Here is a 25,075-nt window from a genome sequence, read left to right on the forward strand (position 1 = left end):
CTAACGGCGCAGTTTAGTCCGCCTTTTTGGCTTCTCAACCACGGGAGCAAAGCTGCCCTGTCATAGTGTCCATGTCGTCATCTTCGCATGTGAACTGCCCACTGCCGCACTGCGACACCGCTCCACCCACCCCAACCTAGGCAGTAGGCAGTAGGCATCAAGCGTCCTGCGTGGCTGCGTCCAAGTCCAAGCGCCGTCCGGCCACCAGCGCAGGTACCGAGCCACCGAGGTAGGAGCCAGCCACCGGGCAGATCCCAGGCTGCCAGCCACCGGCGTCCAGCACTCCGGCTGCCAGCTACCGGCCACCCGCAGCGCAGGCCACACCAATGGGTAGCAACCGCATGGCGCCATGGCTGCCGACGAACACCAGCAGCGAGACGGCCAGACCCCAGGTTATGTTACTACTATTATTTCTATATGATATATTTGTCTAAAGTATAAAGTCTAAACGCTATATGAAATGTGATTTTATATAGCTATATATGAGTGTCAAATAGAGAGTTATATACTCATATATTGTTTGCTTCTATAACAGTAATTCGATTTATTATATCTTCGTCGAGGATAGTGACACGTCACGTCAGTGTCCGGCCATCGCTTGAGAGGCGCGAATGTCTTCGCTGCGCCGTCACGATCCAGGCTCGCATCCCCTTCTGACGCGCACCCATTGCGGGCAGACGTTTGGGCTTTGTGTGGATGGATCATGGACGTACATACCACGTTTGTTTTTCTAACTAAATCTTCACTTCTTTGAATCGCAGAGTCCAACCCAAGGATGGTTTAGGCTACTGAAGGGCAATGCACTGATTCTTAGACTATTGAAGAATTTACAGGATGATGTGCAGGAGCAGGCAGCTACTATGCAATTTTCTATTTATTGTACTCTTGCCACGAACTGCTCGTAATTCTCTTTCAGTTTGTTGCAGAGCGTGGGCAGTAAATGCAAAGAAAAAACACAGTTGCAGAAATTGCTAGCAATAGACTATACAAGATAGAGCCAAATTGAGCAAAAAAAAAGACCATTCCCATTTGGATCACCATTCCCTAACCACAGCAAAATGAAGGTGGAAAATTGAGTAGTTGAGTGCCGTGTATGCACATGAGCAGGTAGTCATGTTCCCTTATTTCATATCCTTTGGATCTACTCATATTATATGAAAGCAAACCTGAAACTGAAGTCAGAAATCTATTTTATTTTTCTTTTAGTATTTATTATGACTATCTGTATTTATCACGCAGGGCTAATACTTTATAAGAAATGTGCTGGTTCTTGATACTCCTCCAACCAGTTGTAGAAGAATTCTGGTTTGGCTGAAGTAGTTTTACATCCGAAAGATGGACTTTGTACAGATATATTCTCTGTCAACAATATGTATATCCAGGCGGAGATGAACTTGGAGGGAAGCAGATTTACAGTTTGGTGATATTATATATTATCAATCGCAGTTTATTAATGTTGCGCTTCTTCTCTATTATCAAACTATTCACACAAGACTTCATGTGTGCGTGTGTGAAAGATTTTATTAGTGTAAGGTCTTTAGGGACAGTTCACATTGAAGTTCTGGTGCCTACATAAATTGTAAACCATACATGTTGACATGGGTACACATCTCATGGCTATATACAACTTTGACATGAGGTTTATCTTAAGATTGTGTGTTCCAATAAAAGCTGTTACTATTTCTTGCATGTGCATGTCTTTAGGATATACATTTTTCTTTATAGATTTATTTATTTACATCGCTTACTGCTTACTAGCCTATTTTTTCTAGCAATTTCTGCAAGTCGACCCATCGTGTTGAACTAAACCATCTCTAATTTCCTACAGCTTCAACTCCAACAACAGGTACCTATAATTACCACATCCACCCTTCCCCTGTTTTATTTGTAGCCCATTGATTCATGTCTATATTGACTTATTTTCTTGCTACATTTCTATACATATACTCCATGGTAACATTATACATTCATTTTCTATTCATGTTACATTGACAAATACATAGATAGTACATGCAGTTTCTGATGATTATATCTACGTACATACATGTACTTTCATCGTAATATGTAAGGGATATTCAAGTTACTGACATAAATACTCACATTGACTTTATATAATGACAAATCAAAATCCACATTTGGTTCCCATAAATGTACATGTCTTCAAGATATACATTTTCATTTCCATATTCAAGTTACAGAGATTACTAACACCTTCATAGCCTATTTTCTAACTGATTCTGTAGGATGGCCCCACACACTTAATGAAAACATCTCTAATTTCTAGCAAATTCGACTCCGAGGACAATAAGTAAGTTTACATAACACATCCATCCTGCCCCATTTAATTTGTATCCCATTAATTCATGTCTATATTGACTTATTGCCTTACAACATTTCCATATATATACCCTGCGAAAAGCTTACATATTCATTTCCTCTTCATGTTCTATCTATACATATGTAGAGAAATTTGTTGCATTTATTGTTTCTTTACATCTGATTTTGTTCTGCAGAGGTACCACAATGGACTTCTTAAGAAGAATAGGAATCGTGTACATAAGCTTTTTTGCTCTAATAAAATAAGAGTGGTAATGGAAGCTCTTTGTCAGAACCTATTTTATCAAATGTATTACACATGTGTTGATGTCTCACCATTGTTGTCTTCCTCCCTGTGACTAAAGGTTGTTGCAACAATGGCATTCAGAATGGGTCTTGATAAGAGTGACGTTGAACCGATATGACCATTTGACTAGCATACAAAGTTCAAATGTGACAGCCTATAGCTTTAAGCAATGTTACACTGCTTATCACCTGGACTGATTCAAGCATTTGTTCTTTTAAAGGTGGTTCATTGTATCTTGCCAGAAATCGTAGAAGAATACATACATGTATATTCCATGCAGATTCCCCCCACCCTCCCATTTTCTTCTCTTTTCTAGACATCTTACTATGCTCTTTCTAGGAAACTGGTCGTGCTGATTCAACAAAAGTCAAAGTCTTTTGCACAAATGAATCTTATCGTCTTGTCCTTTTTTTCTTGTAATTTACATTTCCAACCTGCTCTAAGTTTCCTACATAATGACTTCAATCAACCCTTTTTACAGTGAAGTTCACGAATATGCTATGAGAAAATTCTTTGCCAGATATTTTCTTGTGAAAATTCAGTTGGATGCATTTGCTCCTTGGTTAAAGAGTCGACTTCAGACAAGTTCGATATAAAAGAGGAGGTTTGCCTCTGCCTTAATGCACCTAATTTATTTTTCCACATATTCATGTTGCATGTTGCGCAGTTGTATTGCCATATTGTACCTAATCTTTAAATTTCCATGCTACAAATTTATTAATCGGATCATACCTATTTGGTTGTAAATCACTTTTGCATGGTGATAAGGTTTCAACTTATACTGCAATCATGATCACCATGACAGCTATTTCCTTTGCTACCAAAGGTTATTATTAGTTTGATGATGTATTACCAAAAATAGCCACACCGCTCAAAAGACGAATTTGAATATATTTTTGGTAATATATTACCAAATTGTACTTTTAGAATTGTGTAACTGTAACCACATCGCTCAAAGACTCGCGCTAGGCGCGAGTAATTTACTAGTTCATAAGCATATTGGACCAAGACCTATCCACGCGTGAAGGAGACCGAACTGCTGGCCTGCTGCCAAGGAAACTTCACTTGAATTTTTCCTTAGAGGCGAGATATTGGAAACGGTTTGAAAAAATCCAACATTTAGCTCTACACTTTTTAGTGACTTGAAAAACTTTTTTTTGTCTACTGGAGATGCTCCATTAGCATTTGTTTGCTTGTCCTTTGGATTTCAACCATAGCTTTTGACACCATTAATTACAACCACACGAGACAAGACGTGTTGCGCAAGCGTGCAGCTCAGAGCAAATAATATCTAATGAACTTGGTACATTCATTCATTACACGTGTGTACAAGACACGACTTCCAGCTCTGTGCTTATTCACTTGGAATGGAGAAAGAACAGGCATATTCTCTCATGAGCTACGAATCGTGACTATAGCAAATAATGTCAATGCATATATGTACAGGCTACTAATTACTCAAATCAAATGACTACATGTGCTGGCTACCGTCATGGCCAGGACACTCGATCGCCACGAAGACGGCGGTTGGATGCTTCGGAGAGTCGGATCAGGTGCAAACCGCTGTACTAGCCCCCCGATCGATCAGTCCGTCGTCGCTGCCTGCTCGTGCAGCTCCCGCTCCTTGTCGAGCATCTCCCTGAACTCCTCGTCGGTGGCCTTGAGCATGTCCGGAAGCGGCAGCGCGACGCCGGCGTCCTCCGCGGCGCGGTGGCGCGGCGCGATCCGCTTCTCGAGGCTGAAGGCGAAGTACTGCGGGAAGGCCTTGACGTCCTCGACGCCGCCGCCCATGGCGTCCACCAGGTACTCGAACTTGGGCCGGTAGTTCCGCTCGATGCTGAAGGTGAAGAGCGCCGGGCAGCGCAGCACCATGGCGACCGCGTCGTCGCGGGACATGCCGAGCCCGGCCAGGTACTCCAGCTTCGGCGCCAGGGTGCGCTCCACGCTGGAGACGAGGAGGATCGGGTCCTGCAGCGCCAGCGCGCGGCTGTCCCGGAAGCCCAGGCGGCGGAGGTAGATGAGCGCGGGGCGGAGCTGGTCGCGGACGCTGCAGGCCAGCACGCGCGGGCACTTGATCACCACGCGCCGGTGCGCCGACTCCGGCACGCCCAGGTCCGCGGAGAGGAAGGCGAACACGGGGCGGAGGTCGGCGCGGACGCTGGCGGTCAGCACGGACGGGCACATGCCGAAGACGCGGCCCAGGTCCTTGAACTGGAGCCCGCGGGACTGGAGGAACGACACCACCGCGTGGATGGACTCCGGCGCCGCGTCGCGGAGCGCCGGGTTCTGCTCCAGCGCGCGCCCATAGTCCACGCCCATCAGCTCCAGGCTCAGGATCTTGTCCTTCACCTGCGACGGCAGCTCCGGCAGGTGCAGAGACAGCGCTAGGCTCGTTGTTGTGGCCACGGCTGGCGTCACCGTCGCTGCACTGCGCATCGGCACAGTTGTCGCCACGGAGGCCACCGCCGTGGTGGGGGGCTTGGACGAGGCGACGGACTGCTGGGGCTTGACGACGGGAACGGAGGTGGAGGCGTAGAAGCTGCAGAGCGGCATTGCTGGGCCGTTCTTCCCTTCCCCTTTCTGATTTGATCTGGAGAAAGCTTGGAAATAGACGGAGAGAAGGGAAAAGACGAGGATACAATACAAGCAGGGGTGGAGTGAAGTGAAGTGGCATCTCATCCACTTCTTTATCTGGTCGTTGCTGACGACCTGGCACTCTGGGTGGTGCTCATTGGCTGCTGAGATTTGACGAGGGCGATGGCCTCTCAGATAGCACCCCGCGCGAAGAAACAGTCAGCCAGATACAAAGAAACAGAAGAAGAAAAATCTGAACACAACCATATCATTAGATGAGGTACATGGACGCAACAAGAACGGCGATAAATATATGAATATGAAGTTTACATAATCTCACCATAATAATGTACCTAGTTCGCTTGAAAATGTTACTGTCAAATGAAAGACTGTTGAATAAACCCTTTCGGAATATAAATACACATATATATGATGTATCAATATGCAACAACATAAAACAGCTATAAGCTCACACCCACGGGGTGATAACAATCTACTGAGACTATCATTATTTTGTTTCTCCTGTTACACCAATCTGGAACTTCTGTAATGCTGTTTCTGTCTAGGAAACACTTGAGCTACAGGAGTTCCGATCAGCACTTCCCAAAGCTTCTGCTCACAGAAGGCCGTCTCCCTACCTTGCGGTTATGAGTTATTTGGTCATCCTGCTACACATCAAGTAGAGTTCCATAATGATAGTAAATTAGCTGTGGAGTTCAGAGGGTGGATGACTTATGGTCATCCAAAACTCACAATTCAAATAGTAGATTCTTGATCGAGCCTTTTGTCACACCATAATATATAATGTTGATCTAAGTTCTCAGTGAGGTAAGTTATTCCTACAGATTTTCTAGACATAGTTGCATTACAAGATGAGCAAGCTTTACCATATATAATGAAGCTGCAGAATCAGATTGCATTATTTGATTTTGGGCTTGACCAAGTGATTGGTACGTGTCGACTGCATCTATTGTTAGCTGCCAACCAGAGGGCGCTGAACTACTTGAGCTGGAGCCAATGTTGTTGCAGCAAGCCGCTGCAACATTCCCGTTCACCCATGGGCAGTAAGTATTGTGATGCTTAACAGGATCAAATTCCAGCAGACCCGATTCATAGTCATTTTCTCCATTAGTAGCTCCTGAGAAGAAAATAACAAAGTATTATACAAGCAGAAGAAATACAACTGAGCATAATCAGGAATTAAATGATGTTCATCATCATCAATAACAAAGCATTTTCCCCAAAGTAGGGTAGGCTAGAGATGAAAGGAGCCCAGCATGAACCACCACCAAGAAGGAGAAAAACTTCCATTAAAATGAAGGTTTAATAATAAAATGAATAGATAGATGGTTAAGGGTATTTGATGGAGTTTCGCCCAGTCTCCCTCTTCTTCTGGAGTCTGCTAATGAGGAAAGAGAGAAATGGCAAGTAGCAGGAGCCAAGGGTTTACCCATTTTGGCTCCTCCTAGCCATATTGTTTAGGGTTGTTGAGTCCTTTAGGGATAGTTTTATGTACGCATGTTGTTGGCCTCCGTAAGGAGTGTCTGTACCCGGGCTCTTTCCTGCCCTTTGTTATCCTACCTTTGATTAATATAATGGGGCGCAGTTCTCCTGCGCTTTTCGAGAAAAAATATATTGTTAAGGGTGTTCATGGTATTGGATCATGGCGGAAGGGTAGCGTAATGGTTAAGGCTTCCGAGTAGCACCTCCAGGTCCTGGGTTGAATCCCCCTCGCGGGCAAGTTTCGGGCTTGGTTAAAAAATCTCCTCGCTGTGGCCGTCCGCTCCCGGGTTACGTCCTACACGCCACCCTCCGGCTAGGTCGTTGCAGAGTGGGCAGTGACGGCCCGCTAGTGATGGGGGGGGGGATTTTCTCGTCCGGTACCATGTTTCGGCCTCTTCTTAATTACCTGGAGGGCGGTCTTTCCCTCCCCGGCTGAGTTTTTTTTATATATTGGATCATGTCCACTTCATCAGCAAAACACCTAGATGAGAGATTTTACAAAAAAAAATGCTGGAAAATGCAGCTATGAGTAGGTCAATGAATGAGCTCCTTGTCCCAAGCTAGTCGTTTTATGATATTAGGGTATATCACACAACTCCAAAAGAATGCTCAGAGAGTATCCCTACCAAATGAAGAATAACTGATTAATAGGTAAATGCCAACATGGAACCATGAAAAATAATGTGAACGATACAGTACAGGAAAACCATTGCTCCCTCCGTCCCAAAATATAAGTCATTCCAAGATTCTTGGAGAGTCAAAGTTTTTTCAAGTTTGACCAAATTTATACAATGAAGTAATAACATTTACGATATCAAATGTATACCATTAGATTCTCCATTAAATATATTTTCATACTATATCAATTCTGTATCATAAATCTTTATGATTCTCGCTATACTTTTGGTCAAACTTTAAAAACTTTGACTCCCCAAGAATCTTGGAATGACTTATATTTTGGGACGGATGGAGTACATTATATTTAGCAAAGGCTTGAAAGAAAGTACCTAATCCATTTCCAGGATCATAATCTAACCCCATTAATGCATCATCAGTAGTTAGTATTTTGCCAGTATGTGTCACATCATCTTTAGACAGATCAAAACCAGCACACATCCCTGCGTTGCAAGAAAGAGAAGGACGCATGCTGCTTCCATTACCGGTGGCATGACCTATCTTTTCTCCACTTTCAACAGAATCAGCTTTGGTATAGCCATATATTTTCGATCCACTGTCGGCTTGGCCAACTGACCGGGACACCGTATCTTGGCTGTCTCCATGAGGTTCATCTCGGTCTACCTCAGGTACAAATTCATCCATTAATCCAGGTCCTGGAGCTGATTCACCAGTCTGACCCATTGTCTCAGTAAGCTCGGCAATAGGTTCAGCATCACCTACAACACTCTCAGTTCTGTGCAGAGAACCAGCATTTCCATGAATTTCAGCCTCATGACTAGCCCCCATGCCAACACTACCACCACTAATTCCTAAACTAAGTTGATCCCTTCCAAAAGGGGGAACTGTTTCAGCATTAATGACCTCCTCCCCTTCATTTGTACTGCTTCCTCCAATTTCTCTTGCATCGCTTCCAGCACCAGCATGTGCATTAGCACTTTGCTGTGCTTGGTTGCTATAGTTAAGATCCAAGGCATCATTCATTTCAATGTTCCTTTGTGTACTAGAAGAAGGCATATCGATATCATTACCATCACCTGGGTAATACTCAACACTCTCCATAGAATCTTCCTCGGAAGTATGAATAGTATGCATTGCAATAACAGAAGATGCTCTCAGTGAATCCCTAGCAGTCGGACGCTCAACAGCTGCCAGGTCAATTGCTCTTGAGTGACTGAACATACCAGCATCCTCATGAGGGCCAAAGGACAAATTTCTACTGGGACCAGCTCCAGAGGAAGGACGATAGGCATCAAACAGATCGAACCCACGGGACTTCTTATTCGGGACATCTGAATCCTGTGCAGCATCATCAACTTCCTCACCATCACGATCAATGAAATTTCCTTGTATGCTATCAGCATGCTGCAGCCTATCTTGTGGATTGTCAGCTGTGCTCCCACCTTCCTCAAGGTTACGCTTCCTTGAACTCGGACCCCGAGATTCATATGAGGTTTCACAATCACCTACTTCACTGCCTGTAGGCTGTCCAATCATCAGATCCCTTCCCATTCCTCCATTATTAAACCGCTCTGACATAGCAGGCATGGCAGATTGAGGTGACGGTAATCCTCCAGCCATTGTTAGGTTTAGGTCTACTCCAACAAGTGATAGTGGTTTTCCCTCATTTGTTGCTGCTTCATCACGCCCTTCATCTTGACCTCTTTCCACCCCATCAGTAACCCACTCATTGATACCACTGGCAGCACTAACTCCATGTGTCAGTGTTAGCTTTCTGCCTGTTCCAGGCACAACAATGTTATTTGGACTGAAACGAGAAGGACATAATACAGGTCTAAAGTCCCGCATCCTGACTGTAGCTCCACACAGGTTACAATCTAACAACGGTGACCTCATGCTGCATCCAGAATCTCCAACGGGCAATTTGCCTTTCCCCTTATCTTTCTTGGCTGATGCAGAAAATGAATTTTTGTTATGTTCAACAAAATGGGGATATAACCGTTCGTCAGGTCCAACTGAGGGTAAATTTTTAGCTGAATGCGTTGAATTTTCTTCACAGTCTTGAACATTTGGAAGCCACCTAGGCTCCCATCCACACAGGCTTATGAGCTTTTGTGCCTACAAACTCATTGATAAAAGCACCTAAATTAAAGAAGCTGGAGGCAACGCAAGATAATAGCATGTTAGCGCCAATAAAAAACATAGCATGTGTACATGAAAAGGGACCAGCATACTTGAGAGTAGCTACAAGAGAAATCTTGGTGGATATCAATTCCTGCTGTACTCTCTGCTCTGCAGCCCAGAATACCAGATAAAAAGGTAATTGATTGGGACAACAGATGATCAATTTGTACACTCCTTGTAAGCTTCATGTTCTCAATTGCAGATGGTGCAATCACAGGAAGAGAGGTAAACTGTAAAAGCCCATCACAGCGGTCTTTAAAACCTCCAATAAGAGCTGATTGTGTAAGGTGAAGCTGGACCAAGCTGTCAGCACAGTTATTGCCTCTCCAGGGACAACTATTCTGGTGTGCTGCATCAAGCTGCTCGGCAAAGGATTCTCCAGCATTTGCAACTAGTAGAAGATACAAAGAAAAGTTTCACAAAACAGCATTAAAAAAACAAAGCATTTCAGTACCAAGCAAGTTGGGGTAGGCAAAAAGAAAGGTTTCACAGCTGAACAAAATTCAGTTTGCAAACAGAGATGTGCTAATCTATACCAGCTTAGCACAATAGTAAGACACAAGTAATAACAGTCATGAGACTGTACATTGCAGATAGTTTTTCTTTTGAGTCATGTCAGATGTTACTTGATCAATAATTCAAAATATTGGACACCCATACATTTTTATGTAAGACCCTAAATCTCTAAGCATGGTTCAATAACAAAGGTGCATTCATTGCTGCTACTAGAATCCTAAACATTTGGAGTTTCTGATGCAAAGATGATTGTGTAAGTGGAGGCCAGGGTCAGAGTAGTTTACACACTAGTTCAATTTTCCAACTTAGAAAGTTAGAATAATCTTGTATTCTACAAAAATACCCTCTATATTCCCATGAGGTGACTGAAAACACTGTGATATGTCCTATGTATAAACTCTACTCTCACCTCAGAATATCCAACTCTGTTCATGATTCTTTGGAGCAAATGTTTGCCATATAATATCTGCATATATAATTCTTGACTACCTTTCCGTATAGAACAGTAAATATATATATGATCTGACTCAAGTTATATGTATTCTAGCTGTTGAACATAACTCGTCAAAGTAAACAACAGGGTGAAATACAAGCATTGGCAAATTCGCCGGTAAATAACTAGTTATCATAAGTAAAATATTATAAATTGAATGCACAGTGTCATGGGTTGAAAAAGAATTTGCATAAACTACAAGTTCGTTGGATATTCAGTAACCATCCCCCCCCCCCAACCGAGCACATAAATGCCTTATTATCGTAATGAGAAATAATGTTACACTAAAAGATTATAGGTGATCGTTCAAAATACAGTATGAGTACATGGCATGCACTAATCTCCACCCTTACAGTTAGTAGCAGAGCAAAGAAATGTAACTTGTAAGACAGCTACACATAACAACCAGCCACTTAGCATAGCAGTAAATTTATCAGAAAACAAAAGTGTATCAAGACAAAACATACCTTCAACAGGGGACCAGGATGTCAATGCATTGAAGATTAGATGTGTGCCACATGACTCGCATTCAATTTTGTCCATGTCAACATTCACCCAACCTCTCTGAGCACAGGCCAAAGAACTAGCAGCCTGGAAAAATGAACACAAAATCACATGACTAATATTAAGAAATTCAGAAGCTGAAGGATCCCTATAAAGGTCAAGCAAGCATCCAGCAAATGCCTGGCCAGATTAACATAGTACCAGGCTTCATTTTAAAGAAAGACAAGGTTACCAAATTGGATAGTGCAACTAGGACAGCAATCAGACCATATTGGTGTTCTACACTTCTACTGAGTACTCACCACCAAGATGTGGTAGCAAGACTATAAATTATGCAATTTGATACTCAGCTGCTGAAAGCAACATGCAGTTTCAAGCAAAGTAAACATCATTATTTAAATGCCACTTGCAATGAGCAAAACGTTGAAAGAGTAACTTCTTTCGAATTCCAATATATCAAAGCAAGAATTTTATGTTATAGCTGATATGAAAGTGGAGAGGTCTATATGTGCATAATGATTTTGGTCATGATTCCATGGTCACATTTTCAGACCTATGGCATGTTTTGTATTACTGCCACCAACAAATGGTGACAAAAGAAATGTTCAGCCAACTTTATTGTATCATTATGGAGTTCAGGGACTTGGGTGGGGAGAGATGAATCCTCTTTAGTTGTATACTAAAGCCCAAAGGAGCAATATATGGTACATGCAACACACCACAAGAGAAAACCTAAAGCATGTGAAATGACACACCGTAGAGGCGTAGACCCTATAGTAGTCCCAACTAGGGAAGATACCTTCGGTTTAGAAGCCCAAGTTGAAGGCTTAAATGTTGCCAGTCGACGAAGTAAGTCTCCACGTTCCCATGGTCTGCATGATGGTGCAGAATCCATAGCAGTGCCAGCTGCATCAAAACTATGGGAAGGGTGATAAGCATGTGCAGCAACTTGCGACGACGAGTCAACTCTGGAAGCTTGTTTGCCACCCAACCAATCTATGCTTGCAACATTAGTTTGCATAGCAGGTGACGAGGCACCGACGGAACTGAAAAGAAAAAGGGGCTTCAGTGCAAGCTTTTAAAAAAGAATGACAAAAATCTGTAGAAAGGATTATTTCTTGCTTTATGAATTCCGTACAGAAAAGGTTCGCATTGACGTTATGTAACTACCCGCAGCCGCGGAAAGGTGCCGGGACGTGAGCAAGATCACAAGCAGAGATAACTTGGGGAAATGGACGAGAAAAGGTTCCTCTCCGATTTGATTCCTTTCTAGTTCGTTGTCTGGGTTCTACCTTTGCATGGCAGTGGCTTATAAGACAGAGGCTAACTCTACCTTGTGTGCCCATGCATACATATGACATACCAACACCAAATATGTATACGCCAGCTGTAGATTTGTTCGCGCCGTTGGCATGGTACCAGCCGTGACAAGTTAGCTTGTCATCCAAATAAAATAACTGTTTTCAGGTTTTAGCATTCAAGCATAGAAACTATAGCACCATGTTCAGATCTAACATCAAAAAATGAATTGAGAATAAGCTACCTAGATCTATAGTTAACAAGGCTACCATGAGCTCCAGTGGCTCAATAGTCAATCCTATGCTACCAGTCTCCACACCATCAAATGTGCCACATTCTCCACTGATTTTTGCAAACTGCAATCCTTCTCAAATCTCAATTGCTGCACTGTGACCAAACCAGCATTAGAATATAATAGCATGAAGTCAGCACAAATGTAGCATGTCCCCCTAATCATAATATTTGGTGGCAAACACGTGTAAGCTCTAATCGCAGAATTATGTCATTCATTGTTACCGTTCATTAATCTGTAACACTATACAGCAGCAGGAACCAATCTAGCAACTCAAATCCTGGCGTTTTGCAGCCAAAAGGAGAAGTAAAGCTCAGCCAGCTACACTTGATTTTCGCCGACCATGGACGTATAACTGATGTTGGCCATCAAATATCTCATGCTTTCCCCTACAAAGGAGTGTCCTAGAGTCCAATCAAAATTCCATAATCGAATTTGAGCCACCGCCTCGGCAAATCCTACCTCGAATCCTACAATAGGTCTTTTGGACGAAGTAAAATCTACCTTTCTTACGCAGAACCAACACCCTCGCCACCAATCCGAGCACTGAGACCCCGATTCCCTAACCAAGCAACAGCGCCTACAGCTGAGAATCTACAACCAAAAGTAGAGAGGTCCCGAGGCGCGACCGCCACCGTACCTGGCTACCGGGGTGTGCGGCGGCGACGAGGACCGGGCGACGGCCATCGGCGTTTCTGCCACCGCCCCCGACGAGCTCCTCACCTCCTCTCGCATCTCCCTCTCTCTCTATCTCTCTCTCACACACACTCCGTGGCGCCCGCGCCTGTCGCTCCTGGGCGAAACGAAATGGGGAAAAGATTCCCCCGATCGCGACGCGCCGGGCGGCGCATTGATGCGGCCGTTACATCGACCGTTAGTCACCGTTAGTATCCATCTCACGCCGTCAATTCGAGCGCCCCCGGGAGTTGGGCCCATAAGGCCCACGTGAATTAGATAGGCCCTCAAGATTTAGTGGGCCCATGGGCTCCTTTTCATCGAGCAGCAAGTGGACTCTCCACTCTTCTTCTGCGGTCGGATCCCCCGGCGGGTCGGACTGCGGAGCACGGGCTCCGGCGAGCCGCTGACGAGGGCCTGTGCGGCGACCGAGCTCGTGGCGGGAGAAGATGGACGAAGCGAGCACCTCCGCGTCCGGCGCCGCGACGAGGCGCGGCTTCGTGCCTGCGAGATCGGGAGGTGAGTCACGATCTGATGGCTGGGCTGGCTTCGATTCGGTCGCGTCGCGTCTAGGTTTCCACGCTCAGGAGCGGTGTGGTCTGCGGGAGATAGTAGCCTCAGCCCTCAGATGCTAGGGTTAGTAGCTCGCGCGATCGTGGGATTGCATAAACGCTTAATTCGAGCGTAAAATTGCAGTTCGCATTGTTGATTTGGTCTTACATGTTACGGAGGTTGCTTGCTTACAATTACAATCCATTTATCTGAACAGCATTTGAGGTGTGTGCATGCTATGCTAATGTAAGGTTACATTTGGTGAGTCTTTATAAGGCCCCGTTTGGTATAAGGGACTAATGCTCCATTTCAGTCCCATTTAGTCCCTAAATTGGCAAACGCTGGGACTAAAATAGTGATTAAACTGTTTTAGTCTCTAGTCCCTCAAGGGGTGACCAAAAAGGACTAAACCATATAAATTCCAGTTTTTGCCCTTGTTTTATCAGTTGTACTAATTGCGGAAGAATGCTAAGTGGTATTTTAGTCCTCTTATGATTCATTTAATGTGTTTTAAATAATTTTAGTCCGTAGAAGTCTCCTAACTAAATTTTAGTCACTGGACTAAAGTAACCAAACGGGACCTAACAATAAATGAACTTTTAGCTAATAATCATGGTGGGCATAAAGTTAGGGGGTGTTTGTTTTATAGGGACTAATTTTTAGTCCCTCCATTTTATTTCATTTTAGTCCCTAAATTGTCAAATACGTTTAGTTTCCGTGTTTGGCAATTTAGGGACTAAAATGGAATAAAATGGTGGGACTAAAAATTAGTCCATAAATTTAAGTTTCCGTATTTGGTAATTTAGGGACTAAAATGAAATAAAATGGAGGGACTAAAAATTAGTCCATAGAAACTAAACACACCCTTAGTCACCATCTGGACTCGCGATCTGTATCATCATTTTTTAGAATCATGTGAAACACAATACTGATGCAACCACAGGCAGATTTTGTTGTATTAACTTGTGTTTCCTTTATTGGCAACTACTGAATCTGGACATAAGAAGATTATTTGGTGGATTTCTTTTACAAACTTTGAGAATTCAGATTATCTGTATTTTCCTATCATTGTTGTGCGTTGCAGTACTGTTCTAGTTTAGTACTCCATAGAGTTGACAATTCTTTTTTTCCATTTTTGAAAAGTTTGTTAGTTTTGCAGTTTTCTATAGGTTCACCCAGCAGAACCTCCCAGCTTGGAAGCCAGCAATGACACCTGGATGTGTAAGTTTGCTCTGATCCTATCGACAGGTTTGGCATATAGACTGTTTCATATGCAGTTCAAATGATGATATTTTACTTCACTGTTTTCAGATAATAGCAATGTTCTTGATTATCGGAATAATTTTCATACCTTTCGGGCTTCTTTGTCTCCAAACTTCAAATCATGTATTGTTCTGCTCCCTCTGGTAGATACTGATGTTTCCTTTAATCTTTATACCGCAAGGTATAACTGATGTGCTCATTATTCCGGTTCAGATTGCAGAAATCATCTACCGCTATGATGTTGACTGTGTGCCTGATGCTTACAGAGGAAATAGGCAAGCTTATATTAAGGACAGCTCGATTTCTAAGAACTGTACTCTGGAAGCGAAGGTAGATCGTTATGTGATTGTTGTTAGACTACCCGTCTAGGGTTTGGGGTGTTCCCCATGTAATTACCGTTTTACCCCTCACTGTAATGGGCCTGGCCCAGCTACTAAGCCTATTAATACTATTCCCCATCCCTGGTTAGGGGCATGAGTTCAGTTTCCAACATGGTATCATCAGCCTAGGTTTAGGTTTCCTGTTTCCCTGTCCTACAGCCGCCGCCAGGGGCATCCTCTCCCCTACGCAGCCGCCAGGGGCCTCCTCTCCCCTGCAGCCGCCGGCCTCCTCTCCCCTGCGACGGCCGCCGGCCCCCAGTCCTCTCCCTCCTCTCCCCTGCGTCGTCCGCGCCTCTCCCTCCTCTCCCCTGCGTCGGCCGCCGGCCCCCAGCCGACGTCCGCGCCCCTCCCTCATCTCCCCTGCGACGGCCGCCGGTCTCCAGCCGCCGCCCGCCGCGCGCCGAGCCCCGACCGTCGCGCGCCGAGCAGCCCCGTCCACGCCCTCTCTGCTTCCCAACTCTCCCCGGCCGCGCCCTCCATCTCCGGCGTGCCCACCCGCCGGATCCGCGCGCGCCCTGCCAGTGCCTGCCGCCGCCGGCCCTCCTCTGCCTGCGCGCCCTCATCCCCGGATCCGCGCGCGCCCTGCCAGTGCCTGCCGCCGCCGGCCCTCCTCTGCCTGCGCGCCCTCCTCCCCCTTCGCCACCGCCGCAGCAGCCCTCTGCTGCCCGCCGCCGCGCCCTCTGACCATGGCGGACCTCCCCCCGGACGCGCACACCGCCGGCCTGGCGCAACCGCCCCTGACCGCGGGCCTGGGCGCGGCCCCCGCTTCCCTGGCCGCCGGCGTCGCCTCCCTGGGCCTTCCTGCTACCGGCCAGACCCACCCCATGGGCCTCGGCCGCTCCGTGGCAGATGCCGAGGCTCCCTACATCGTCGGCCTACGGCCCATCCGCGACATCTCTTCCCCGGCCCACCGTCGAGGCTCTCCACCGGGGTTTCCTGCCCTCGCGGCACCCCCCGGTACCGACTCCACACTCGGCGACACCCTCGCTACGATCCAGGCGGCTGTGATGGCCTCGCGGGAGCGTGAGCGCGCCGCCTCCCTCGCCCTGGAGCGTGAGCGTGCCCTGGGTGCCGCTCTGACCACCCAGATGGCCACCACGCAGCGCCTCCTCGGCCGCCCACCGGTCGCCCCTGTGGAACCCCCGGAGGACCCCCTCGCCTCTGACCTCGACGCCGACCTCATCGCCGCTCTCCACGCTCAAGCCGCAGGTCTGCACAACATCCGGGCTCTCGTGTCCGTGGTGTTGGATCCGGCGTCTCCCCACTACCCCCGTTGGCGAGGACAGGTCCTTCTCACGCTGCGGAGGTTCGTCCTCGACGACCACGTCCTCATCGACCACGACGCTCCGCCGCCTCGCTCCTGGTGCCTCATGGACAGCGTTGTCCTCTCGTGGCTCCACGGTACCATCACCGTTGAGCTCTAGGACATCATCCGCGACCAGGCGGACACTGCGCGCCAGGCGTGGCTCGCTCTCGAGGATCAGTTCCTCGGGAATCGGGATGCGCGGGCGCTCCACCTCGACGCCCAGTTCCACCTGTTCTCTCAGGGGGACCTCTCCGTGGGCGAATACTGCCGCCAGATGAAGGGCCTGGCTGACTCTCTCCGCGATCTCGGCGAGCCAGTTGCCGATCGTACCTTGGTGCTGAACCTCCTGCGTGGCCTCAGCCCTCGCTACGGCCACCTGAAGGCTCTCATCAAGCGAAGCGTGCCCTTCCCCACCTTCCACGCCGTGCGGAACGAGCTTCTCCTTGAGGAGCTCACCATGGCGAATGAGGCACCCACTCCTGCCTCGGCTCTCTACAGCACTCCTACCAGCGGTCTGCCACCTTCAGGGGGCCAGGCCACCCGTCCTCCGTCGACCGGGGCTCCCACCCGCCCCCCACCCGCCGTCCCGGCGGCCCCTCGTCCGACTTCCACGACCGACGGGGGTCGTCGCTCCCGCAAGGGCGGCTGTGGGAGTGGCGGCTCCTCTCGTGGTGGTCCCTCAGGCCGGGGTGGCGGCCACGCGTGGCCGTCATTCTACAACCCCTGGACCGGGACCATCGCCATGTGGCCGGGCCAGACACCGAGTGCCTCCCATCCTCCGGCGCCGGCCCTCCTGACTGCACCTCACTACGGCGCGCCTCCTTACGGTGTCCCTGTCGTGCCCCAGGCCCCGCCCGCGCTCCTGCCCCCGGGGACCCACACCTCGACGCCTTGGTCCCCGCCGGTCGGTGGTTGGGACAACGCCTCCCTCGCTGCTGCCTTCAGCACCATGGCGATGACCCCACCCCCCTCCGACTGGGTGATCGACTCCGGTGCCTCGTACCACACCACTCCCACGACAGGCACGCTCTCTCGCTCTCATCCCCCCTCCCCTCTCACCCATCCTCGATCGTCGTTAGAAACGGTTCCACTCTGCCAGTCACCTCAGTAGGTGCCTTGGTTCTCCCTGGGCCGTTTTACCTCAACGATGTTCTCGTAGCTCCCCACATCACTCACAATCTTCTTTTTGTTCGTCGATTCACCACAGACAACTCCTGTTCCATTGAGTTTGACCCCTCTGGTTTTTCTGTGAAGGATCTGGCCACCAGGACCCTTCTCGCCCGCTGTGACAGCTCGGGGCCGCTCTACACGCTCCAGCCCTCCACCGCCGGCGTGTCTCCACCCCCTGTCCTAGTCTCCACCTCCTCCACCACATGGCATCGTCGTCTCGGCCATCCTGGACCCGACGTCATGACCAAGATTACCAGTAGTCTTGATCCTTCATATAGTAGGGGACATTTTGAGGGTCTCTGTCATGCTTGTCAGTTAGGCCGACATACTCGTCTCCCATTTACTACTTCTTCTTCTCGGGCTGAGCAGGCTTTTGACTTGGTTCACTGTGATCTTTGGACCTCCCCTGTACTCAGTCTTTCTGGTTATAAATACTATTTGGTGATTTTGGATGATTTTTCCCATTTTCTCTGGACCTTCCCGCTTCGGTTGAAGTCGGACACATTCACCACCCTCACACACTTCTTCACCTGGGTATCCACTCAGTTTCGTCGCCCGGTCCGTGCTCTGCAGTGTGACAATGGCCGCGAGTTCGATAACAACGCCTCTCGCTCTTTCTTCCTCACTCATGGCGTCCAGTTGCGTCTCTCGTGCCTCTACACCTCTGCACAGAACGGCCGAGCCGAACGCATGATCCGCACCACCACTAATATGCTCTGCTGCCTCCTCTTCCAGGCGTCTCTCCCTGCCAGCTACTGGGCAGAGGCCCTGCATACCGCTACCCACCTCCTCAACCGTCTTCCCTCGAAGGCGGTGCGCCACCCTACCCCTCACTTCGCCCTATACGGTACAGCCCCTTCCTATGATCACCTTCGCGTGTTCGGCTGTGCCTGCTACCCTAACACTTCCGCTACCGCTCCACATAAGCTTTCTCCTCGCTCCACCCGCTGTCTATTCCTTGGCTACTCCCCTGACCACAAGGGGTATCGGTGTCTGGACCTCACCTCCCACCGCATCATCATCTCTCGTCATGTCATCTTCGACGAAGATGTGTTTCCCCTTGCTGGCTCCACCCCACCTACCGATCTTGACTCCCTCCTCGAGTCCGATCCGATTCCTCCCCCACCTCCGGCTCCCCGTCTTGCGCCGTTACCTGCTCCTCGTGCGGCCACTACGACCTCTTCCGCGCCTCACGCGGCCCCGTCGACCCCGCCTGCGCCACGCGCGGCCCCATCGATCCTGCCTGCGCCACGCGCGGCCCCGTCGACCCCGCCTGCGCCACGCGCGGCCCCGTCGACCCCGCATGCGCCACGCGCGGTCCCGTCGACTCCGGCTCGCTTCGCCAACCCCGCACTCGTCTACCATCGCCGCGGCCACGCCACTACCTCGGCGCCCCTCGACTCGGGCCCGTCGACGAGCGCGGCCCGGTTCGCCGACCCCGCCGTCGTCTATCACCGCCGCGAGCCGGCCCCACCAGCCACTCCCGACGTTCCGGCGGTTCGCTCCGAGTCGTCCGTTTACCACCCGGTCGCCATCCACCGCGACCCCGGGCACGTCCACCCGTTGGTGACTCGGCGCGCTGCTGGCGTTCTCCGCCCTGTCGACCGGCTAATCCTGGCAGCTGCTACGTCTGGCACTCCACCCGACGCTTCCCCGGTGCCCTCCTCCGTTCGCACTGCCCTCGCCGACCCACATTGGCGTCGTGCTATGGAGGAGGAGTACGCGGCCCTCTTGGCCAACCACACCTGGGACCTGGTGCCGCGTCCACCAGGCACCAACATGGTCACCGGCAAGTGGCTATTTTGCCACAAGCTGACCTCGGACGGCTCCCTCGACCGCTACAAGGCCCGTTGGGTCCTTCGGGGCTTCACCCAGCGCCCCGGAGTGGACTACGACGAGACCTTCAGCCCTGTCGTCAAGTTCGCCACTGTTCGCGCCGTCCTCTCCCTCGCCCTCTCCCGCGACTGGGCGATCCATCAGCTCGATGTCAAGAATGCCTTCCTCCATGGCACTCTGACGGAGACTGTCTACTGCAGCCAGCCCACCGGCTTCGTCGACGCTAACCGTCCGGATCTGGTTTGCCGGCTGAATAGGTCCCTGTACGGCCTCAAGCAGGCGCCACGGGCTTGGTACAGTCGCTTCGCCTCCTACCTGGCCTCCATCGGCTTCGTCGAGGCCAAGTCGGACACGTCCCTGTTCATCTACCGGCGCGGCGACGACACCGTCTACCTCCTGCTCTACGTCGACGACATTGTGCTCACGGCATCCACCGCCGACCTTCTACACCGCACGATCGTCGCCCTTCAGCGGGAGTTCGGGATGAAGGACCTGGGGCCCCTACACCACTTCCTCGGCATCACCGCCGAACGTCGGCCTCAGGGTCTCTTCCTCCACCAGCGCCAGTACGCCATCGACATCCTGGAGCGGGCTGGCATGTCTGACTGCAAGCCCTGCTCCACGCCTGTCGACACTCAGGCGAAGCTCTCTGAGGACGACGGGCCTCCGGTCGCCGACGCGACGTACCGGAGCCTCACCGGCGCGCTCCAGTACCTCACGTTCTCCAGGCCCGACATCGCTTACGCCGTCCAGCAGGTGTGCCTGCATATGCACACTCCGCGGGAGCCCCATCTCACTGCGCTCAAGCGGATTCTGCGCTACCTCCGCGGCTCCCTCGACTACGGCCTCCTACTCCGCCCATCCCCGACGTCGGAGATCGTGGTCTACTCCGACGCTGACTGGGCTGGCTGTCCCGACACGCGCCGGTCCACCTCCGGCTACGCCGTGTTCCTTGGCGCCAACCTCGTCTCTTGGGCCGCCAAGAGGCAGCCCGTCGTCTCTCGCTCCAGCGCTGAGGCCGAGTACCGTGCCGTGGCCAATGGTGTGGCAGAGGCCTCCTGGCTGCGCCAGCTCCTCCACGAGCTCCACTGTCCTCTTCAGCGCGCCACACTCGTCTACTGCGACAACGTCAGTGCGGTCTACCTCTCCACCAACCCCGTGCAGCATCAGCGCACGAAGCACGTAGAGATCGACCTACACTTCGTCCGCGAGCGTGTCGCTGCCGGTGACGTTCGGGTTCTCAGCGTCCCCACCACGCTGCAGTTCGCCGACATCTTCACCAAGGGACTACCGTCGAGTGTATTCTTAGACTTTCGATCCAGTCTCAACATCTGTACAGGATAGAGTTGTGACTGCGGGGGGTGTTAGACTACCCGTCTAGGGTTTGGGGTGTTCCCCATGTAATTACCGTTTTACCCCTCACTGTAATGGGTCTGGCCCAGCTACTAAGCCTATTAATACTACTCCCCATCCCTGGTTAGGGGCATGGGTTCAGTTTCCAACAATTGTAACAGAAGTCATCTTTATCTTGTCCATTTCTGCAGTCTATATTTCTTCGTTTGTGATTAGTAGCTAAATTCCTAAGTTCAGCTTGGCGACCTGAGAATGCATCAGACTATATTTCTTCTTCTCTTTGAATTTCTATTTTACTGTGGCATGGACATCTGCAGGTTCTGGAATACATGAGAGCACCAATTTATGTTTATTATGAACTTGAGAATTTCTATCAGAATCACCGCAGGTAGTTATAACATCATTTATTTAGTTCCTTGCCCATTTTAACTTTCTTTTTAATACATGGCCATTGTATCTGTTGGATGGCAATAATGTTTTTTATTGATCTTGCTGAAAAAGGAAACTTATCAATGATGAACAGGTATGTCAAAAGTAGAAGCGATAAACAGCTGCGTTTTGGGGCAAAATACACGGCCGACTCGTGCAGTCCTGTTGAGTGGGATAATAATGGTTCCCCAATTGTTCCCTGCGGCTTGATTGCCTGGAGCTTATTCAATGATACATATGGTTTTACTCGTGGGTCCAAGGAAATAAAGGTCAACAGGAAAAACATTTCATGGAAGAGCGACCGGGAGCATAAGTTTGGCAAACATGTGTTTCCTTCCAACTTTCAGAACGGAACCTTGATTGGAGGGGGGAAACTCGACCCTACTGTCCCAGTGAGTACTCTGATAAACTAAGCACTGTTGATAGACGCAGGGCCGTTCCTGACTTTTCAGGGGCCCAGTGCGAAATCTGATATTGAGGCCCATCCACACATAAATATATAATTATACATATAGTATCAAATATTTTACGTACAAAAATTATTATGTACTGTTTTGATGTTTATAAGATAACAAATGTAAAATATAGCCAAAAACGCGTACTTGTTATCTGATATCATTAAAGATATTTTATAACATTTTGTGATACAAAGTCATCGTTTATATCATTGAGATCAATCTCATCCAACAATTTTTTTCGATATATAGAATGCCAAGCCATTTAACATCTTTTAGTTATTATTGACCATAAATAGTTCACAAAAATATTTCAATTTTAAAAAGCTTCTCTCTGCCGATGCAACCATCATGTGTATAGTAAATAATACTCTCTCTATATCGCAATAGAATTCGTTTTGCTTCTTTAGCGGATTCATCATCATCTAGTTGAATATAAACATAAAAATAAAGAGCTAAAACAAATACTATTTTGAAACGGATGGAGTATTCAATAAATAATTGAGACATGAGTTTAACAATCTAAACGAGACTGGTCGATAGCACATTGCTCTTTGTGTATTTGTGTCTAGAATAGATAGATTTAATAGGAAAAAATGCTAACGTCCAATGACTAAGGGGCCCTCTGTTTTTGGGGCCCGGTGCGGCCGCACCCTCCGCACCCCCTCAGGGCCGGCCCTGGATAGACGATAGGTTGCTCAATGCTCAATAGCTAATAGGATTGCCAAATGCACACTTTGCCTTCAGTCAATGTATTGTCAAACTGCCAGCCTGTTTTAAGTGAGCTGAACAGTCACATCTTTTTTTTTTTGGTCAGCTGAGTGAACAGGAAGACCTTATTGTGTGGATGAGGACATCCGCTCTCCCCAAATTTCGAAAGCTCTATGGTGTGATTGAAGACGACCTGCATGCGGATGAGACCATAGCTATTTTCGTAGGAAACAATTACAACACCTACACTTTTGGTGGAAAGAAGAGCATAGTCCTGTCGACTGCGTCCTGGCTAGGCGGCAAGAACGACTTCCTTGGACACGCTTATATTGTCACTGGTTCGTTGAGCATCATCATATCGATTCTCTTTGCTCTGATCCATGTGAAGTACCCAAGGTAAACAATAAGCTCACGTCATCTGCATCTCTGCTTGTTATCTTTCATAAGAACCAAACCCATGGGCTGTGTGCATTCACGTGCGAAAGGACGGAACCTCCTGCTCATCCTTATTTTTTTTCTTTAAAAAAGCTTGGTGTATTTTTTGCGGTCGTTTTTAAGCTATGTAACTCGTCTCGTGTTTGATGAACCCGCAGGCCGCAAGGTGACCCCAATTGCCTATCCTGGAACAGGAAAAACAGCAATAGCTAAGGGGCCCCGCCTGTATCTACCATCTATGAGGGCGCCTCCACATGAATCAGTATTACACATCTGTATCTGAAACATGTCAGACACTGTGCCGCAAGGTTAATCCCAGATGATGAAAAGAAACTGCGTACACCATGTCCATCAGAAATACTAGTTCCAATTCCGACACATGCGCTGGGCATCAAGGTCAACACCGGGAGTTTTTATTATTATTATTCCAGAATGCGCACGGTAATTTGAAAATGAAATTGTGGTGGAAACTGTGGAATCCGCTAATCCGGTGCGGATCTGCACAGAGAAACTCTGGTGGCTGCTGTGACTAATGAAAAGTGGTTATTCTGGCTTGGCCGTTGTCCATCGAGGGAGATGTAATACCTGATCAGCCCTGAAATCTTAAAGGGCTCCCTTCTTTCCTCATGCTGGGACAACATTTATTTACATCGGGTGTGTTCTTGGAGTTCTCTCCATCACCGAATATATGTCGGCGTGATTGCTGGTATCTACTCCGTATGTTATCCGATAGGGGGGTGTCGCGATCCTCCCTGACGACGCACTCGAGGTTGATGGCATTTGTCAGCAGCGGCCAGCAGATGATGAAAGTTGAAATGCCTCCCATGAGTGAGCCGTGAAGGTTACGTCTCGCAGGTAAAGCGGACCTGTACCATGATAGGGGGGAGCTCTCGAGTCCCATGCTCTGCCCTCTATCGCCGGATCGGGCTGCGAATTGTGGGTGTGCTTTTTGCCTTTGCGCTGCTGGCTGCTGCGCAAGGCACGGGGAAAGCAGGTGTTGGCATGGCACCAATCATAGAGTGTTGCCATCCGCGCCTCTCTTTTCTACGGAGTACGGGGTTTTCTGAATGTGCTACAATTTATCTAACTTTTCTACTCAATGTTAGTTTTTTTGTGGTGTCTTATGTAGAAAACCAAACAGCCCTTACATCTACCGTCTATATGTGGATGTGGTTACAGGCTTGCAGCCATCGGTATTCAGAGAGCATCTAAAATAACCCCTAATATCCCTAATCCCAAAACATATTTTAGGAGAAACTAGAAAAAATAACTTACAACAGTTCCCTATACACCCTCTTAATCCTTTCGCATGCGGAGAATGCATCCGTCGGCGAAAATATATGTCGGCTAATCTTCTCCCAATCCCTTCCTTTTTTCAAGTTTCCCGCGGCAAAATCCATCACTTTGGCATTTGTCTAGATATGTCTGCTAGTCTTCGGAGAAGAGGATGATATTCCCTTCCCACACTTTGGCATTTGTCGGCCTGAAGGCGAGACAATTGCCATTTCCATCATGCATGTCGAAGGCTTAGCTCACTAGATTCTTGGCATATCTCTGAGAAGGACTACATCGCTCAAGTTGTTGTAGTAAGACGCAGTTGGCTGAACTGGGTGTTCGAAGAGCTTAGAGTGAAACATGATTCTTGAGAGGTCTTGCAGAAACTTGTGAAATTGATGACTTATCTGTTGTGGCTAGAGATATCGCGTTGCCGATGGTGAATTTTTCCACCAATGTTCAGCATGGGCAATTTGGAGTTTATAATGGTGGAAGATGGTGGTGGTGGTGGTGGAGAATTTGTTCATCCTTAGACCATCATGGAAGAAAGTGATCTCGAAGTTGATGATTAGGCTCGGTCTGGAAATGTCATGTCTCTGAAGGTCAAACTT

General features: G+C 48.4%; 2 protein-coding genes and 2 pseudogenes across 14 annotated transcripts; 2 read left to right on the top strand and 2 right to left on the bottom strand.

Annotated features, from left to right (window-relative positions):
• The first annotated feature begins 110 nt into the window (after window positions 1-110).
• On the top strand, window positions 111-3,009 carry LOC103644138 (recQ domain protein pseudogene; annotated as a pseudogene). The gene is made up of 6 exons (NR_163494.1): window positions 111-392; window positions 536-1,107; window positions 1,240-1,846; window positions 2,244-2,308; window positions 2,514-2,588; window positions 2,682-3,009. The product of NR_163494.1 is annotated as a recQ domain protein pseudogene (transcript).
• Window positions 2,793-23,876, top strand: LOC100273403 (Putative ALA-interacting subunit 2). Of its 2 annotated transcripts, XM_035964858.1 has the most exons (9): window positions 2,793-2,888; window positions 3,105-3,227; window positions 15,011-15,072; window positions 15,163-15,237; window positions 15,328-15,444; window positions 21,477-21,547; window positions 21,683-21,980; window positions 22,861-23,150; window positions 23,348-23,876. In XM_035964858.1, the coding sequence occupies exons 3-9, from the start codon at window positions 15,058-15,060 to the stop codon at window positions 23,400-23,402; spliced, it is 921 nt and encodes a 306-aa protein (XP_035820751.1). In that variant the 5' UTR covers window positions 2,793-2,888; window positions 3,105-3,227; window positions 15,011-15,057; the 3' UTR covers window positions 23,403-23,876. The 2 variants fall into 2 exon arrangements, with proteins under 2 accessions (XP_035820751.1, NP_001141312.1); NM_001147840.1 differs by lacking the exons at window positions 2,793-2,888; window positions 3,105-3,227 and adding an exon at window positions 13,692-13,818 and having other exon boundaries at window positions 23,348-23,836.
• Window positions 3,880-14,090, bottom strand: LOC103644136 (uncharacterized). 10 transcript variants are annotated; one of them, XM_035960566.1, is made up of 7 exons: window positions 13,265-13,444; window positions 11,833-12,079; window positions 10,997-11,120; window positions 9,571-9,911; window positions 7,708-9,492; window positions 6,085-6,335; window positions 3,880-5,865 (listed from the first exon to the last, which is right to left on the bottom strand). In XM_035960566.1, the coding sequence occupies exon 7, from the start codon at window positions 5,300-5,302 to the stop codon at window positions 4,208-4,210; it is 1,095 nt and encodes a 364-aa protein (XP_035816459.1). In that variant the 5' UTR covers window positions 5,303-5,865; window positions 6,085-6,335; window positions 7,708-9,492; window positions 9,571-9,911; window positions 10,997-11,120; window positions 11,833-12,079; window positions 13,265-13,444; the 3' UTR covers window positions 3,880-4,207. The 10 variants fall into 10 exon arrangements, with proteins under 10 accessions (XP_035816459.1, XP_008665555.2, XP_035816442.1 ...); XM_008667333.4 differs by having other exon boundaries at window positions 3,880-5,862; window positions 7,708-9,454; window positions 13,265-13,420; XM_035960549.1 differs by having other exon boundaries at window positions 3,909-5,862; window positions 7,708-9,454; window positions 13,265-14,090.
• Window positions 3,884-5,224, bottom strand: LOC114711037 (mTERF-like protein pseudogene; annotated as a pseudogene). The gene has a single exon (NR_163190.1). The product of NR_163190.1 is annotated as an mTERF-like protein pseudogene (transcript).
• Window positions 23,877-25,075: the final 1,199 nt, after the last annotated feature.

The sequence above is a fragment of the Zea mays genome, chromosome 1 (genome assembly GCF_902167145.1).
Source record: "Zea mays cultivar B73 chromosome 1, Zm-B73-REFERENCE-NAM-5.0, whole genome shotgun sequence".
In the NCBI taxonomy this organism is placed as follows: domain Eukaryota; kingdom Viridiplantae; phylum Streptophyta; class Magnoliopsida; order Poales; family Poaceae; genus Zea; species Zea mays.

Bases quoted from the DNA above. Each gene is read 5' to 3' on its own strand.
- LOC103644136 (NM_001346920.1), bottom strand. From the start codon at position 13,359: ATGCGAGAGGAGGTGAGGAGCTCGTCGGGGGCGGTGGCAGAAACGCCG. The intron at 11,121-11,832 runs GTATCTTCCCTA...TCATTTTTCCAG, and splicing joins CTTGGGCTTCTAAACCGAAG to GCTGCTAGTTCTTTGGCCTG. The intron at 9,455-9,570 runs GTATGCTGGTCC...ATGAGTTTGTAG, and splicing joins TCTCTTGTAGCTACTCTCAA to GCACAAAAGCTCATAAGCCT.
- LOC100273403 (NM_001147840.1), top strand. From the start codon at position 13,749: ATGGACGAAGCGAGCACCTCCGCGTCCGGCGCCGCGACGAGGCGCGGC. The intron at 15,445-21,476 runs GTAGATCGTTAT...GGACATCTGCAG, and splicing joins ACTGTACTCTGGAAGCGAAG to GTTCTGGAATACATGAGAGC. The intron at 21,981-22,860 runs GTGAGTACTCTG...TTTTTTGGTCAG, and splicing joins AACTCGACCCTACTGTCCCA to CTGAGTGAACAGGAAGACCT.